The sequence below is a fragment of the Macaca nemestrina genome, chromosome 19 (genome assembly GCF_043159975.1).
Source record: "Macaca nemestrina isolate mMacNem1 chromosome 19, mMacNem.hap1, whole genome shotgun sequence".
Lineage (NCBI taxonomy): Eukaryota > Metazoa > Chordata > Mammalia > Primates > Cercopithecidae > Macaca > Macaca nemestrina.
Window position 1 is genome coordinate 77,680,925 of NC_092143.1, and position 18,454 is coordinate 77,699,378.

An 18,454-nucleotide genomic window follows, 5' to 3' on the forward strand; every position below is an offset into this window, starting at 1 on the left:
CTTTTGCAAACATGACAGCAAGTGCTGCTTTGGCCAGAACCTTCCGACTCCTACCTCTACGGGGAATTCTGATGAAGAGTGGGATATGCACATGGTCTCACAGTGTCCTCCTCCAACTGTTTTTCAGTTGCAAAAGGAAAGAATCGTTCATATATAGTGGAAAAACTGACTGACACCTTGCCTGTGTAATCAGAATTAACATCACCAGTGAGGGCCAGAGAGACACTGGGCCTCCCATTGGCAGTGTTTTGAGAGACTCATCCTTGACAAAGTATTCTGGCCTGAATAATCCATGAGAAACAAAAGAAGGGCCCAGAACCAAGGACGTTCTTTTTTTTTTTTTAATGATTATATTCGGCCGAGCGTGGTGGCTCATGCCTGTAATCCCAGCACTTTGGGAGGCTAAGCCGGGTGGATCACGAGGTCAGGAGATCGACACCATCCTGGCTAACACGGTGAAACTCCATCTCTACTAAAAATACAAAAAATTAGTGGGCACCTGTAGTCCCAGCTACTCAGAAGGCTGAGGCAGGAGAATGGCGTGAATCTGGGAGGTGGAGCTTGCAGTGAGCCGAGATCGCGCCACTGCCTGGGCAACAGAGCGAGACTCTGTCTCAAAAAAAAAAAAGATTATATTCTTCAAAATGCCAATAGCATAAAATACAAAGAGAGGCGGTAGAAATATTTCCTATTAAAAGCCTAAGAAGACACGACGATAAAATTCAACATCTGATCCTAGATGGGGGAAAACAAAAACTTTACTTACAGAATAAAGAAAAATTAAATTCTAATTCTAGAGCCAATAAGCCATCCTGGGCATCATTCTGAGATCTTCTCCCTGGGTCTGGTAATTAATTTTCCCTAACTCTGTGACTAGTCAATCCCTTTTGGAAAAAGCGTGAACCTTTCCCTGCCAGGTGACCAGGGTACAGCTGTTAGCGTAGGCAGTCACTCCACCTCTGAGGATCAAACCCATGAGACCACCGAGTGTGGCCTGGCTTCAGGGCATAGGCCTAGAAGATTCCTGATTGAAGTTAAAAAACAAGTCCTGCCCCATGTCTGCCCTAATGTTCATTCTCAAGATTAACTACCTATTTCTTAAGCCCTGTTTCAACTCATATTGCATGAAAGAAGTACCTGTTTGATGAATTTATCCCAACTAACTATAAAGCATGGCATATAAGTGGGGTGATTATACTTTATTCGTCTTCTTATGGTATATTATGTAATATCATGATTTTTAAAAAAATACTAGCATTGTCTGTGGCCTCAGCTGCTTGGAGGGTTGAGGCGGGAGGACCATTTGCACCCAGAAGGTCCAGGGCTGCAGTAAGCACTCCAGCTTGGAGTAAGACTCTGTCTCAAATAAATAAATAAATAAATAGTGGCACTGTCATCTCAAAGATCCTATCCTTTGTATTTAGTAAGTAGACAATATTTTCTACCTTTCTATTGCTTTACAGTCTTAGCAAATAAAAACAACTACTTTATATTATTCTAATAAAAAGAACTGTAATGAAATTGTATATCCCTTTTCTACTATTACCAAAGTAACTTTTTTCAAAAAAGAAAAAAAACAACAAGAAGAAACATTTCATAACATGAGCTTAAATCTGTAAATTTTCTTTGGGGTCTGTGAGGCCAGGGTTATTCTGTGGAGGAAGCACTCAAAAAACAAAAATTCACTTGTACACAGCAAATGGCTCTGAAGTGAGTAGGAGAGGGCGCCTGAGCTTCAGTGAGAGACTCACAATGCAAATGCCGTGAACGTCGCACTCAGCTGCGTGGCCGCGGCATTCACAGGGTTGACAAATTCCTCCGAAGAGTATTCCATCCACGCGGTAATAGCCAGAGAGGCACAACTGCAAGAGAAGGGAAAGTCATCCTCCCTCCACTACGTTACAAACAAGAAACCGCTCAGTTGCCCATGCGTACAGAAATGTCTTTCTTTTTTCTCAAACATCCTAACTGAGGTATCATTCACATGCTACACAATTCACTCATTTCAAGCGTACAATTCAATGACTTTTAGTAAAAAACTTACCGAGCTGTGCAACCATCACCATAATCCAGTTCCTTATTTCTTTTTAAAGGTAGAGACATACACACAAAAATGTAACGGTTGTGCAACAAGTCTTATGGCCCATTCTTGTTATGGTATTAATATCAATACGTTTGTCCAAGTAATTTCAAAATAGTTTTAGCAACAGATTACTTTCATTGAGGATTGCAAGTGCATTTTCATGTATTTCACATGTAAGGTGGAGCCCACCAAAGTAAAATACCCAGGGGCCATAAAAGGTCTCAAAATAGGGCTGGCTTGTATAAAGCCACCCAGGTCACATGCTGGTGATTTGTAAATGTTCAAATATGATCAAGTTCCATCCTCCTTAGAAACACAGTCAGTGGCATGGGTATTGCAAGCTTCCTGTTGACTAAGGCAGGAGGGCAGCACTATGTCAGAATATTGTCCAGGGCTTCAGCCCATTCCTGGTGGAGGAATCTGATTTTTTTAAACAATGTGATTTCTAATATTTCTATTGCCCAAAAAAGACTGAGCCAAATATCGGGTTGCTAAAGCTAAAATTCAAATGTGTGCCATGACATCCCCTTCAGTGCACTGTGAACAAAAGGAAAAAGGCAGGAAGACAGAAGCGTCACCTCACAGGAGGTCCCTGTGTAGCCTTGTGGACATTCACAGTGCTCCACATCGGCGGCCACTGCCAGGTCGATGGCATTAGAGCTGGCTACGTCCAGAGAGACGGACTCCAACCTACAAACAGACAGATTGTTATGTGACTCACACGCTCGCAAATACATCTCACATCTCAGTGAAGACAGGCTCCTAAAAGATTTAAATCTAGCCGGGTGCGGAGGCTCACACCTGTAATCCCAGCATTTTGGGAGGCTGAGGCGGGTGGATCACGAGGTCAGGAGATCGAGACCATCCTGGCTAACAGGGTGAAACCCCATCTCTACTAAAAATACAAAAAATCAGCCGGCGTGGTGGTGGGCGCCTGTAGTCCCAGCTACTCGGGAGGCTGAGGCAGGAGAATCTCTTGAACCTGAGAGGCAGGGCTTGCAGTGAGCTGAGATAGTGCCACTGCACTCCAGCCTGGGTGACAGAGGAAGACTCCATCTCAAAAAAAACAAACAAACAAACAAACAAAACAAAACAAAAAAAAAACACATTTAAATCCAGTAAAAGAGTGATGTGATTTTTGTAAATAACTGAAGGTCTTTCACAACAATACATTCTCTGGGAGCCATCATTATTCCCTGGAAATGCCTTCAATGTTTGGTACAAAGTTGTGCTGTTGCCCATAGACCACTGTGGGAAACGTCTGGTGTTGCCTATTTGGAGTTGAAGCACCTCAGAAAAATTAATCCATTCAATGATCACAAATAGAAAGATTATCCTTAAATGTGTCATGCTATGTTTGTGTTAGATGCATACAACATTTTTGTTGTTGTTGTTGTTGAGACAAAGTCTCGCTGTGTTGCCCCAGCTTGAGTGCAGTGGCACGACCTCAGCTCACTGCAACCTCCACCTCCTGGGTTCAAATGATTCTCATGCCTCTGCCTCCCAAGTAGCTGGGACTACAGGCATGCACCATCACGCCTGGCTAATTTTTTGTATTTTTAGTAGAGATGGGGTTTCACCATGTTGGGCCAGGCTGGTCTCAAACTCCTGACCTCATATGATCCACCTGCCTTGGCCTCCCAAAGTGTTGGGATTATAGGCGTGAGCCGTGAGCCACCACGCCCAGCCTAGCTGCATACAACTTTGATGCTTGGCACGACATTGCCACAAATTGTCCTCCTCAAAGTAATAAAATGAGCAACGATGGATACATTCACTTAAATGGACTGAGTAAAAGCTAAGACGGTTAACATTAGGCTGGTGAGAACCAGGTGCAACATGGTCCAGACAATCGCTAACTCATCATGCGTTTCCCAGAAACCCCCTTTGAAAGTTTCTCATCCTAATGTCAAGTCTGTCTTCTACTGGATACAGCTGACGTAGACAACTGTTCTTATGTTTTCAATAAAACTACATTTGTAAACTTAGTAATTTTTAAGCCAACCAGTTCCTTTAGCTGTGTGCATAACATAATGAATGTAAAACATGTTGAACTTGAAATATATATTAATAAATGAAGATAAAATTGGAGTACCTTCACCATAAGTTTTTCCTCCATTTCCAATACATACCTGTAAAGAGCCATTTTTGCAGAATTGTAGTTGGCTCTGATCAAAAGATGTGTCACATTGGCAAGGACAGTCATCAGCTGGTCACGATCGATCTGCCTTTTGCTGTGAAAATCTCGGAAGTTTTCGGGCACAAGTCTAACCACATTTAGGTACTCTTCGTAAGGCTGCAATGACAGACCCTCAGCCTGTGTGCTTAAAGTGAGTCTGTTTCCCTAACATTTAAAAACAAGAGAAAATACATTCGTCGTTGAATTTAATGATAAAATAAAAAATCAAATCAAATTTTGTATTCAGCAGCGTGGTTTTTCATTCGTGCCTAGCTTCTTGTGGCAAACATGTAATGGTGTATATAGCTCTTGGCCCAGAATTATCAGAGAAAAGGTGTTTCATTGTATTCTTTTCGAAGGGTTCCAGTAATAAAGTGAAAGTCCGTGTACTTTGCTGGGATCTTGGAAAAGAAAGAAAGTCATGCAGTTGCCCACAGCTTTTATCAAAGCAACCCATCTGACACCTCTAATCTTTAACTAAAGTACAGAGGTAGAAAAAGTACATGAACATAGCTCCAGCTTTTCATCAAATTGCTGTTAAGCAAAGTGATTTACCGTGTATGGTCTGCAATTGTTCAGGCTGGAGATGGAGGTGCAGATAGCTCCAGATGAAAGGACATGAGAGACAAGAACCTGGAGCGGTTTCTGCCCAAACGTGCCCTGGACCCTGGGACATGACCACTTGGGGAGCCCTCCTGACTGAGCTGGATCTTTTTGTGGAGACCGAGGAGGTGGGGATAGGGACAGAGGCTGAGGACAAGAATGGCAACACGTCTGCTGTCCTCAGACTGCCAAGTACTGCCTAATCCATTCATCTGAGAGGCAAAGTGGCACAGGGAAGAAGAGACTTAAAAGAGAAGATTCAAGGTCAGAGCAAAATTTTGTCTCCTTTTGATTTAATTTTTTTTCTTTTTTGAGATAGGCTCTGTCTCTGTCACCCAGGTTGGAGTTCAGTGGTGCAATCACGGCTCACTGTAACCTTGAACTCCTGGGCTCAAGCCATCCTCCTGCCTCAACCTCCCGAGTACCTGGGATTACAGGCACATGCCATGGTGCCTGGCTAATATTTTTTGAGAGATGGGGTCTCACTATGTTACCTAGACTGGTCTCAAACTCCTGGCCTCAAACAATCCTCCTGTCTCAGCCTCTCAAAGCACTTACATTACAAGCATAAGCCACCAAGCCCTGCTTCATTTTTAAATGTGAAAAGATGGGTACACCCTGGTGATGAAGAGAAGAGTGGCAGGTGCTGTCCAGAGGCAACTCCAGAAATGGGCTCAAAGACAGATTCTCACACTCACTGCCTCAGCAGTCCCTGCCCAAGTCCAGGGTCTGCTGAATGGCCACCTGGCCACCAGCTCCTTGCTGAGATGGCCTCAACTAGTCACTTTCAGTCATAAACTATCAGTCCACTAAGCCCTAAGCTCTATAGCAGAAAAAAAAAAAAAAAAAAAAAAAAACAAAAAAACAAAAAACAATCACCTTAATGATGACATCAGCGTGCGACATGAGGTTACTGTCTACCGTCTCTACTGGAATATCGTAAGACACCGTGTATTTCAGGAATCCACCAAATGCAGTCAGCTGAAATGTTTAAGTGAGAATTAAAACGAAAGGGGAAAACAATCACAGCAACAATCAAGTAAGAGGAAGTGGTCACTGGGATCCATCTGCAAACAACTAGGCTACAACTATCCCCTTGACCATGACAGACAAGGAAATTCACACTAAAGGCAGTGAAAGGGAAGTGTATTTAGAAACACTTTGGTTAATCCATATCACCAAAATGCAGCACATTGTTTGAAAGCACAGAAGAAAAATGTACTCTTTGTTAGAGACCACAAGGCAAATTACTATAAACTTTTGTTAATCACACATAGATATTTACTTCACTTAAGTAATTTAAGGGATGAGCAGTTTGACCCATGTCTACAATATCCACATTTTCATTTCAGCATCCTCCTCGTAGGACAATAAAGGACATGTTTGATTTGCTAGTTAGAGAAAGGACTAAAGGTGTTTCTTCTGATGAGATGTCCTTCAATTCAATACAAAATAAAGATTTTCTTTCTGATGGGTATGTGACAGCAATATATTGTTCAGAACCCAACTCTGCACCATAAATTTGCAGAAGTGATATCAAGAGAAAAAAAATCATTGAACTCTGTTGATAAAATCATATAAATAGAGCACATGTTCTAGGATTATAATTTGATGAAAAAAACAATAATTTTCAAAAATAAATACTCCTTAAAAATATACAAAACAAGCTTTAAAATGAAAATATAACCATCAAATTAAATAGCAGCATACCAACCTACAACACTACACTAGCATGCCCGTATGCCATTACTTTAAAACACACAAACAAAAAACCCTGGGAAGGCAAGCAGGGAGCTATAATAATTGAGACGGAGTCTCGGGAATAAATTTTCAACTCAATCAGAATCTGGAGAGACGTGCCATAACAGGGGAGGGGGAATGGGAACACATCATTGCAAGGAAGGCTCAAGCCTACAAACCAACCTCCACATTGCAGAATCACCAGTTTGCATTTTCTTGAAATATAACAAAAGCAGAAAGTATTTCATCTGTTCCTAAATGTGAGCTTCAGATGAGCACAGCCTGCCATGGTACTCAAAGTGAGGGAGCAGCACAGCAGTCCCACTGCTGGAACCTTCCCTGGGCTGTTTTTTGTATGCCAGGCCCTCCACAAAGCCACAGAGGCGTTAAGCTGAGCCTACGGCAAACTAAACAAAGCGGGAATGTGATGAACACTTCATAAACAAGCGATGCAGGGACCCGGAAAGCTTCTCTCAGAGAAGGGGATGAGACTTCAGCAAACACACTGCTCAGGAACCAGACCAGAAGAGCAGAAGTTCTTATTTGAATAATACAACGTAAAGTCTAACAAGGCTAGAAAACCTTCTTCGGATCAAGTACAGGCTGTGAAATGCTGTCCGACACTCAGGTGCCCTATGAGACTACCTAAAAATGCAGGCTGCACAAGTTCTTTCTCAGTGTTCCCCGAGATCTTCGTCTGAGACATCGCTGCCTGCAGGGACACACGCACCTTATTTCCAAGGTAGGCCTCGGGGGCCGCCCAGTAGTAGTTGGGAGCCAGCCTCTGCATGACCGCGGTGTTGTTGATGCTGACCTGGTGGCGCCCACCCAGTGCATCTTGCTGAGACGGAATCCTCCTGGGACTGATCAAGTCGGTGACCAGCCACCCCGACATATTGCTTACCTTAAAAACAAATTCAAGAATTTTGAAGTATGAAATAGAACTTACCTTAGACTTCACCCCGTGCAGCAGTAATGTGTTCACAATGAAGAGGTGGGACAGAAAGCTTCTCTAGGGATGGTATTAACATAACACCCATGGCCGAACCTCATGACCCTTGACCCTTCCACTTGTAAAGGACCAGGAGGATCTGAGAACAAGTCTCACTACCCCAAATCCAGATCCAGTATAAGCAAATAAATGAGCAAAACCACAAAGGCCATGGGTATAGACTTCAGATTTAAAACAACAAAAGAACATCATAAATGTATTCAGCAAAATGTCTCTTGCTAGCTCTGACTCCCTCTTCTTCGTTGCCCCCTGCTTTTTACCCAAATGCTGAAAAATGTACAAAGATAAGCTCTAGATCTTATACTCCCAGTGTGTCACCTACATAGAGGTGATGGTACTCCCCCCAGCGTGGTGGCCATGGCAGTCACCAGTAGGTAAGTCCCTACTGAGCAGCTCCTCCCTTGCCTGCAGCCATCACACCATCTCCACCTCTTCTAGCCACCCCTGGAGACCCCTGTTGAACCCATCACCCCAGTTCTCCTGGTTCCCGAAACAACTTGGCCTGCATTCATTAACCCTGCACCACGTGCTGCTGTTCCCACCCTTGCCACTGGAGGGCATCCTACTCCTTAGCCTCTTAGCTGGAAAATTCCCATGGTCCCATGGCCAGCTGCGCTCCTAGGCCTGAGGGCAGCAGGGGCAGATAGGGGGAACGCTGACCTCCCCACCTAATCCATTTCCCCACAGAAGAAATTGAAACATGACGTGTTCTCTAGTGCCACATCATCCTGTTTTTTCTATAGAGAAATGTGTGTGGGAGTAAGCACATGACCTATAAAGAAACTTGAGGAGCAGAGGGCTGCCTATGACCCACGTCAGTGTCACTGCAAAGCGATGAGAGTGGTGTCACGGGGGAAGTCATCCTCATTTCCTCCTCACACAGCTTGTGCCAAGCTTGTGCAATACGACCTGCTCATGAAATCCCGCCTCGTAGATGGCGCCTCCCACCTGACCAACAGGCCAAGAGAGGCTGCTGCAGACATCGGAAACGCCAAAGCAGAAGCACTCGGAGCAGCCCTGGGGGTTTTTCTCCTTCAGGTTGTAGAATCCTGGCTTGCAGCGATCGCAGGCTTTCCCCTCAACATTTTCCTGTAAGTTAGGGGAAAAGATTAGCTTTGAAACCAATGTGTCCAGAGTGAATAAAATGACATTCACAAGACAGGTGTTCAGTGATTCACAGAGACAGGAAAATAAACGTCCAAAGTAAAGGTGAGGCCTCATAAAGTCAATATTTCCAGAATAGAGATTTTGAAATATATATAATTTGATTTTGTAGCCAAGAACAAGGCTGGAGGTCTTAGAAGTTGGTCATTCTATTTAAATTGTTTTGTTTTGTTTTAAATCTTTCATTTTTTACTGATCTTTCTAGCATCTCAAAATCTGAAGACAGCTATAGAATCTTCTGTCTTATTCATAAATGCTCAAGATTATTTCCAGTCATATATAACACGTGCCTAAGACTGCACAGGTGGGAATAAGTACATAGGTACAATGGAATATCCTATGAATTATTAAGAAATTGTTATTAATATTATAAGGCCAAATAAAACCCCTCACTGGCACCACATTAATGCATTTCTCGTGACTATTCAACTCCCTTTTAAGAGAAACTCAAAATAGCATGTCTGCCTTTAACTGGTGTTCTCGGAAATGTAACGTTAACCTGGTTCTCCTCCAAATACAAAGCTGGAAAAGAATATCACAGAATTCAGGTAGGGGCCAAGAGCATCTCTTTTCCAACTACTCAACTCAGCCTTTACTGGTTGAACATAGTCATAAAAATACATAAGCAAATGGATACAGCTCTGTTCCAATAAAACTTTATTCACAAAAACAGGCAGCGTGTCGGATTAGGCCCACGAGCCATAGTTTACCAAGTCCTGGTTTAAAGAAAGAAAACAGAGATGAGGCCCACAGAGGGAGGTGGGAATATAAAGGTATGCAGTGCTTGGTGTCCTCTAAGAAGTCACAGAAATGCCTCTGGAATATATGACCATTACCACAGGTACAAAAAAAGCCAGCCAGATGCCCACGTAAGTCCAAACATACATAATACAGCCAACTCGGTGTGGCTTGGAGAGAAGGGGCAAGGGGAGCTCTGCTTAAACCTTACCACTTTGCTCGAGAACTGATCATTGGAGCCAATGGAAAACACTCCTTTTCCAGAGAAGCTCAAAGGAAGTTGAGGGGCATCTCTGACCTCCCCACTTACCTTACAAACACAGGGCCCTGTGCAGGGCTCGTCACTGGCACTGCCCACTGGGTTGCACCCACAGGAGACACAGGCCGGGTAATCCTTATAGCCAAGTTGGCAGCGATCACATTTTTCTCCTGCATAGCCTTCCTTACATGGGCACTGACCCGGCCCCTTCCCTAGAAAGACAACAATGGCAATGACCCAACACGAAGGCAAAAGAGGTTTAAAGCAGGGGTTGGCAAACGTTTTCTGTAAAGGGTCAGAGGTGTCTATTTTAGGCTTTTCGGCCTCAGAGAATCATCTGCAGCTGCTCAGCTCGGCCGTTATCGTTTGAAGACAGTCGTAGAGAATACACAGGCAAATGGCTACATCTCTGTTCCAATAAAACTATATTCAAAAGGACAGACAGTGTGCTGGATTTAGCCCATGGGCCATAGTTTGCCAATTCCTTGTTTAAAGAAAGAAAACAGAGATGAAACCCACGGAGGGAGCTGAGAATATAAAATGGTAGAGTGACTTTGGAAAATTCTTTGGTACTTCTTCAAAACGTTAAGCACAAAGTTACTGTAAGATCCAGCAATTGCACTCCTAAGTAAACACCCAATAAAATGAAACATACATCCACAAAACGCTTGTACATGAGTGTCCCTAGTAGCATTATTCAGAATAGCCCCAAAGTAGAAACAATTCAAATGTTCATCAACTGATGAATGGATATATAAAATGTGGTATGTCCATACTACGAAATATTATTTGGTAATAAAAAGGGATGAAATACTGATACATGCTACAACACGGATGATCCTGAAAAAGGGTCATTATACTAAATGAAAGGAGCCAGTCACCAAAACCCAACATATATGGTTCCATTTCTATGTAATGTTCAGAATAGGTAAATCTGCAAAGAAAAAGCTAATTAATGATTGCCAGGGGCTGGGAGGAGGGGCTGGAGGAAAGTAGGAAGTAACAGCTAGTTTGTAAGGGGCTTCTTTACGGGGTGATGAAAATGTTCGACTCTTAGATTGTGGCGATGGTTGCACCAATACACCAAAACAATGAATTGTAGACTTCAAATGGGAGAATTGTATCGTTGTAAATTATAAAACTGTTTGTAAAAAATAAAAAGCACAGATGCAAGTGGCAGAGAGCAGCAAGCACTATCTTTGCTTTTAATGTCAGCTCTGAAAGCTTCAGGCCGTGTGATCTCAGGCACGTTTCTTAACTGCTCTGAGCTACAGTTTCCTTGCTTGTAAAGTGGGCTAAGTAATTTCTATCTGCTGTGGTTGAAAAGTTTAAATGATATATATTTTTAAATGAACTCAATTGATGGTAAATGTCACCACCACTATCACCATCATCATCTTCATTATCATAATCATCATCCCCTCACCAGTTGCACGTCAGAATCAATTCAGTTGGGTAATTTACCCTCCCCATTGCTGGGGGGCCCATCCATCCCTGCTGCTCAATATCCACTTTAACTGCCAGTGGCTGAGAACTTGATGGAGTCACAGGAGTCTCTGAACAGATGCAACCTATTCAGGAGACCCTGGTATTTGCAAGTCAATCTGCCAGTTTTTGAAACGGAAAGAAAGAACTCTGGCATTTACCAAGTTAACGGGAGGACTTGCTTGCTCTGTGAGATGAGGTATGCAAAAGCCCTCCGAATGTCTTCTAAAAGCTAAGCAGAGCAATTGCTATTTACTGTGTTACACACATGGCTTTAAAATGAGCCTTATTTCTTCTTTCATCAAATGCTCAATTATCTGCTCAAATGTCATTTTATCACCCCAACATTGTCACCTCATTACCCCATCTCCCTCCATTTTGCTTTATGTCCATGACACTACCTCTTGACCTGGCATTACATTACCCATGTACTTGTTTGTTTAGTGTTTTTGAGAGCAAGGACTTTGACTACCTTGTTAAGTACATATTCCCAGGTCCTCAAAAACTGCCTGAGACACAGTAGGTGCTTGATACATACTTGGTGAACAAAAGAATCAATAAAGAATCATGTTACCAACTGGCTATATAATGGTAATAGTTCCAGTATGTGCACATCTTCCACACACACACAAAATCAACTACAAGCACAAAAGTGAATCAAGTGCTTACCATTGCGTAAGTCAGAATGAAGGTCATCCTTAACACAGACAGAACTGAGGGACCCCACAGGGTCACAGTCACAGGGGCGGCAAGGCTCATCCTCATAAGGAGACACCTGAAAGGCAGAGGTTGCCCTGGATTCTCTTACTAGAAATAACAGCAATGTTGGCAATAGTATCAATAAGAAGGTATTGACTTTTTATTCAAGATGAGACTATTACGATGATTTTGTGCATGGGGGTGGGAGTTAGGTTTCAGGAAGATAAGGTGATCTCAAGCCAGGAAGCCCAAACATCTTTTCGATGGTGACAGTAGTTAGTACCATTAGCAAAGTGGCGTCTTTTTCCATTATCCCTGCTATCCAGCCCCCCTCGCTCTGCTGTCTCTCAGAGCCATGTTATAACCAGACCTCCACAAGGACCCATGCAACAACTACACATCAAGTCAATTAAAGATTGGCTGAACACGGCCGGGCATGGTGGCTCATGCCTGTAATCCCAGCACTTTGAGAGGCCAAGGCAGGCAGATCGTGAGGTCAAGAGATTGAGACCATCCTGGCCAACATGGTGAAACCCTGTCTCTACTAAAAATACAAAAATTAGCTGGGTGTGGTGGCACACACCTATAATCCCAGCTACTCAGGAGGCTGAGGCAGGAGAATCACTTGAACCCGGGAGGCGGAGGTTGCAGTGAGCCAAGATCATGCCACTGCACTCCAGCCTAGTGACAGAGCGAGACTCTGTCTCAAAAAATAAAAATAAAAGTAAAAGATTGGCTGAACACCTCCTACAGGCAAGAGACAGCTGCTTTAGTTATGGCTGAATTTTCACATCTGTAGCTAGTATTATGACCCAGGATTACATAGCTAATGGGCCCCTAAATTCAAGTTAAATAACAATGACTGACATCCTACTTTGAGCAAGAAAAGCAGGACAGATAGAGTAGGAACTATATATATAAAAACACTACTAGTGTAACAAGGATATAAATGAAATATTACAAAAGTCTCCAATACAGAGGTTAAGACTTGACAAAGTCTCTTTTCCACCTGGGGAAGATGACGATCGACAATGGCAAAGAAATACTCTTACTTTGTGTGGTCTATAATATCCATCAATACAGGTCTCACAGTTGATTCCCATGGTGTTCTGCAAGCAGTTTGTGCAAACCCCTCCTCCTCTGAACTGTCCAGCAGTATTCAAACTCTTCTTCTGCTTTGCAACACTTTCATCATAGTAACAGTCTTTGGCTTTATTGTGACAATTACATGCTAGGAGAATATTTTAACATCTCAGTTCATTGATGTAGCATGCCTTATACAAAGAAAACTCTCAACCTCCCTAAGTAAGTTCTATGACTTTAGATTAAATTAAAATCCTAGAATAAGTCATGTTAATAAGATATGGGCAATATTATGGAAGACAATTGGGAGGAGCTATTAATATCAAAATAATAAATGCACATACCCATTTGACCCAGGAAACCATCTCCTGGGATTACATTTTGCAGAAGTATTTACCCACCTGAGAAGGACCTATACAGGGTTAATCACTGCATAATTGTTTGTGTGGACAACAGACTAACAACCATCAAAATAACCATTGATAGGTGGTTGTTTAATAAATTATACTACATTTGTATAACGAAATTCTGTGCAACTGTTTTTAAAAACAGCATTTCTAATTGCTAATATGGAAAGAATTTCACGATACATTGTTAAATATAAAAAGTGATGTGGACCATGCGCCGTGGCTCACGCCTGTAATCCTAGCACTGTGGGAGGCCAAGGTGGGCGGATCACGAGGTCAGGAGATGGAGACCATCCTGGCTAACACAGTGAAACCCATCTCTACTAAAAAGCCAAAAATTTAGCCAGGTGTGGTGGCGGGTGTCTGTAGTCCCAGCTACTCAGGAGGCTGAAACAGGAGGATGGCATGAAGCATGAACCCAGGAGGCGGAGGTTGCAGTGAGCTGAGATCGCACCACTACACTCCAGCCTGGGCGACAGAGCAAGACTCTGTCTCAAAAAACAAACAAACAAACAAACAAACAAAAAACAAAAAAAGGCAATGTATACAATGGCATGTATAGTACATTGTCTTCTGCGTAAAGAACTGTATTGGCTGGAGGGATATGTTAATGTATGCTTTATATGCATAGCAATTTTAGGAAGGGCATACTAGAAAATAATAAAAAATGCAAAGGAAAATAATAAAAAGTGCAAAATAAAAAGCAAGTGGAAGTCATGCTTTTTACTACGTACTTTTACATATTGTTAGCTGTAGGACTCTTGTGAATATATTGCCTATTTAAAACTTAAATCCAAATCAATACGGAATATACAACCTGGCAGATCCCATGGTAAAAAAACAAAAACAAAAACTAAAATAAAATTAATACAGAATAATAAACTATATGGGAAGGGGGACTTGTAGATAAAACAGCAAACCCATAAAGATACATTTAGGCCACAATAGTAAAAATTTTAAGATACTTTGCAGCTTTGGCAACTACTTAAATTTCTAAGAAAACAAGTTACTTGCTAACTATAAAAGTTGTTAAGACACCATAAACTTAGACGTAGTAAGAGGAAAAGTGCACTGACAGTCAGATTCTAAGCATACTGACCTTCACATGTATTGCCAGAGGACACGGTTCCAGGCCTCCAGGGCCGCTGATGGTACCCAGGACAGCACCTGTTACAGCTCTCCCCGCAAGTATTATGCTCACATTGACACTGCAGTTTCTATACAATAAGGAAGCCAGAACTGGATCAGAAAATGTATCTGCTTATTTTTCTTAATTTCATGACAGAAAGAACCTATCTGTCAAAACCTATCTGTCACAACAGAACCTCTGTTGTGACAAGACCTCACGACAAAGGATATATGAATATCATCAAAGCAAGCTGGCATTTAATTTTTAGATGCCAATATATACAAATAACCTGGTTACAAACAGAAGTAAAGAGGAAGAAAGCAAAACCAAACTACGACTTAGCTAATAAAAACTTTTTTTAAAAAGATGCATGGACATTAAGGGTTTAGAAGCTCCTGTTAATAATTTTCTTAGTGTTCATCTATATATTTTTTGGCATCGATAATAGAATAGTCCTATTCAAGAGGTAAAGAATTACAAAGATTAGAAAAAAATAAGAAGTAACTTCACATAAGTGTTTTAAAAGGGAAGATGTCAGGACCAGCCTGGCCAACATGGTGAAACCCCATCTCTACTAAAAATACAAAAAAATTAGCTGGGGATGGTGGCACGTGCCTGTAATCCCAGCTACTTGGGAGGCTGAGGCAAGAGAATCCCTTGAACCCAGGAGGTGGAGATTGAAGTGAGCCGAGACTGTGCCACTGCACTCCAGCGTGGACAACAAGAGCAAAACTCTGTCTCAAAATAAATAAATAAACAAATAAATAAATAAATAAATAAATAAAATTTTTAAAAAATAAAAGAAGATGTCATATTATTCATTTAATGTAATGCTAAAACAGATAAACTTTTAAATCTTTTTCTAAATTTTTTTACTGAGAAAGAGTCTCGCTCTGTCACCCAGGATGGAGTGCAGCAGCATGATCTCAGCTCACTGCAACCTCCGCCTCTCGAGTTCAAGCGATTCTCCTGCCTCAACCTGTCGAGTAGCTGGGACTATAGGTGCACACCACCATGCCCCACTAATTTTTGTATTTTCAGTAAAGATGGGGTTTTTCCATGTTGGCCAGACCGGTCTCAAATTCCTAGCCTCAAGTGATCCACCCGCCTCTGCCTCCCAAAGCGCTGGGATTACAGGTGTGAGCCACCACGCCCCTTTTAAATCTTGATTTAGTACCAACAAAATGGAAGGGGAGAAAATAGGAACAGAAAACCCTTCTTTAAAAAAATGTAAACATAATTTATAATTGCACATGTTTTTTGTTTGACTTTCTTATAGACAGAAGGGCTTCAAAATTAATAAGGCCCCTGAACTGTACACTTTCAAATGGTTAATTTTATGTTAGGGATATTTTATCACATAAAAAAATCATTGTAAGAACTTAATTAGAAACATATCCTCCAAAGCAAAATGAAATTGTTTAAAAATGATACCAGTTAAACTTCTGAAAATCTGTTTTTTTGCAACATAATTTTATACCTTTCATGTTTGTTTTGAATAAAAAAGAGTAATGCAAATATTATAGGTACAATTTATTTTTTGAAGTTTTAGTGAAATGTAAAATACTAGAACTCACCTTTGTAGTTTCATCCCATGGACAGCTACTAGCATGACCATAGCAGATACACATGCCTCCAACAGAAATGTCCTTTATTGAATAATAATACTAAGGAAAAAGAAAGTCATGAACAAAAATTAAAACCTAGATTTCAGTGAAATGAAAATGTTGGCACACCAACAAATATCTCATGTGGTTTAAGAGTTTTTACTGGCAATCTAAAATATAATTACATGTACATTTAAAAATTATATTTCATGCACAAAGAATCCTGTGCTCAATTAAAATAAATTAGGCTCAAATTAGATCATCAGAACCCAAAGAAGTCTAAAAGAATTCCCCAACTTGGCTGCATCTTAAACCAAGTCAGTATTCTTTCAAAACTCATTACTGAAAATCCTAAAAACATTGGTAAATTGAATACAGCGCTCTCTAGAAAAGATCATGAACAACTAAGAGTTACCTTAGAATGCAAAGTTAGTCTGCCACACAAAAATCAAGAAACGTCAATCACATTAACAAAACAAAGTGCTTGCCTCTGAAGAAATGCACTCACCACTTCTCTATGTTTTTACATGTTAGTGTTAATAGACTTCCTTTTACATTTCCTTTTCCATTATTCATTGCTAGTGACTAAAAATGTGATTCACCTTTGTTTATTGATTTTGTATACTGCAACATTGCTAAATTCACTTTTTATTTCTGGTAGTTGCTTTGTAGATTTTCTACATACATAACCATGTCATCTACAAATAATTACAGTTTAGTCTTACTATGCGTGCCTTTTTTTTTTTTTTTTTTTTTTGATAAGGCGTCTCAGTGGTCTATCATCCAGACTGGAGTGCAGTGGCGTGATCTCGGCTCTGCAACCTCCACCTCCTGGGTTCAAGCTATTCTCCTGCCTCAGCCTCCTGAGTAGCTGGGATTACAGGCATGCGCCACCACACCCGGCTAATTTTTGTATTTTTAGTAGAGACCGGATTTCACCATGTTAGCCAGGATGGTCCTGATCTCCCGACCTCGTGATCCACCCGCCTAGGCCTCCCAAAGTGCTGGAATTACAGGCATGAGCCACTGGGCCCGGCCTTCTTTTTTCATTATTGAACATTATTGAGCATTATTGAACAAGACCTTTTCAAATAATAAAACTCTGCCAAGGCGAATTAAAGAAGATTTAGATAAGTGAAAAGTTACAGCAGGTCCACAGATTGGATGACTCAACATTGTTAAAATGTCTTCTAAAATTCTTCCCAAATTGGTCTAAAGAATCAGTGGAATCCCAACGAAAATCTTAGCAGGCTTTATTTTTTTTTTTACGGAAATTGACAAACTGATTCTAAAATTTATAAGGAAATACAAGAAACCTGACCTCTCAAGACCTACTATAAAGCTACAGTAACCAAGAAAGCTTGTTATTGGCACAAGAATAGACCAATAGATCTATAGAACAGTAGAGAGTCCAGAAATAAACCCACAATAATAAGGTTGAATAGTTTTCAACAAGGACCCCAAAACAAGCAAAATATTCTCAACAAACGGTGCTAGAACAATTATATATACATATAGGAAAAAAACAAAAAACAAAAAAACTCCGACTCCTTCCTCACATCAAATACAAAAATTAATATGAAATGAATTATAGATGTAAAAGCTAAAACTATAAAGCTACTAAAAGAAAGCATACCATGATATCTTGGTAAATTTGGGATAAGCTAATATTTTTTGAGGTCATAGAAAGCATTAATCATAAAAGAAAAAATGGTCAATTGGGATTCATCACAAAACCTCTGCTCATCAAAAGTCACAGGAAACTGAATAAGCAAACACCAAGTAGAACGGATATGTTTGCAATATATACATATCTGATGAAGGATTCATACACAAAATATATAAAATTATGTTATAAGTCAGTAACAAGGAGGCTTATTTTTTGTCCAATTTAAAAATGAACAAAAAAATCTGATTGTATACTAGTAAGCACATTGTCAACATTAGTCATCAGAGAAACACAAATTAACATCACAAAATGCCAATACATGCACACAGGAACAGCCGGCATAAAAATGACTGATAGCACTAAATATCTAAGAGTGTGTAGTGCAGCCAGAACTCTCACACATTGCTGGTCAGACTACAAAATGGATACAATTACTTTTATTTTTATTTTTTAAATAGAGTTGAGGTCTCCCTCTATTGCCCAGGCTGGTCCCAAACTCCCAGGTTCCAGTGACCCTCCCATTTCAGCCTCCCAAAGTGTTGGGATTACACATGTGAGCCACAACACCCAGCTGGATACAAATACTTTTTATATAAG

General features: G+C 40.9%; 1 protein-coding gene across 2 annotated transcripts in view; it reads right to left on the reverse strand.

Annotated features, from left to right (window-relative positions):
• LOC105478856 (laminin subunit alpha 1) overlaps window positions 1-18,454 on the reverse strand; it is a 164,823-nt gene that overhangs the window by 83,318 nt on the left and 63,051 nt on the right. For both annotated transcript variants that reach the window (XM_011736557.3, XM_024791959.2), the window contains exons 6-16: window positions 16,159-16,248; window positions 14,552-14,669; window positions 13,015-13,193; window positions 11,933-12,038; window positions 9,830-9,990; window positions 8,566-8,706; window positions 7,336-7,509; window positions 5,745-5,846; window positions 4,216-4,427; window positions 2,662-2,773; window positions 1,752-1,862 (exon numbers count right to left, since the gene is read on the reverse strand). In XM_011736557.3, the coding sequence (XP_011734859.2) occupies window positions 1,752-1,862; window positions 2,662-2,773; window positions 4,216-4,427; window positions 5,745-5,846; window positions 7,336-7,509; window positions 8,566-8,706; window positions 9,830-9,990; window positions 11,933-12,038; window positions 13,015-13,193; window positions 14,552-14,669; window positions 16,159-16,248 (1,506 nt within the window). The remainder of the gene's footprint in view (window positions 1-1,751; window positions 1,863-2,661; window positions 2,774-4,215; window positions 4,428-5,744; window positions 5,847-7,335; window positions 7,510-8,565; window positions 8,707-9,829; window positions 9,991-11,932; window positions 12,039-13,014; window positions 13,194-14,551; window positions 14,670-16,158; window positions 16,249-18,454) is intronic.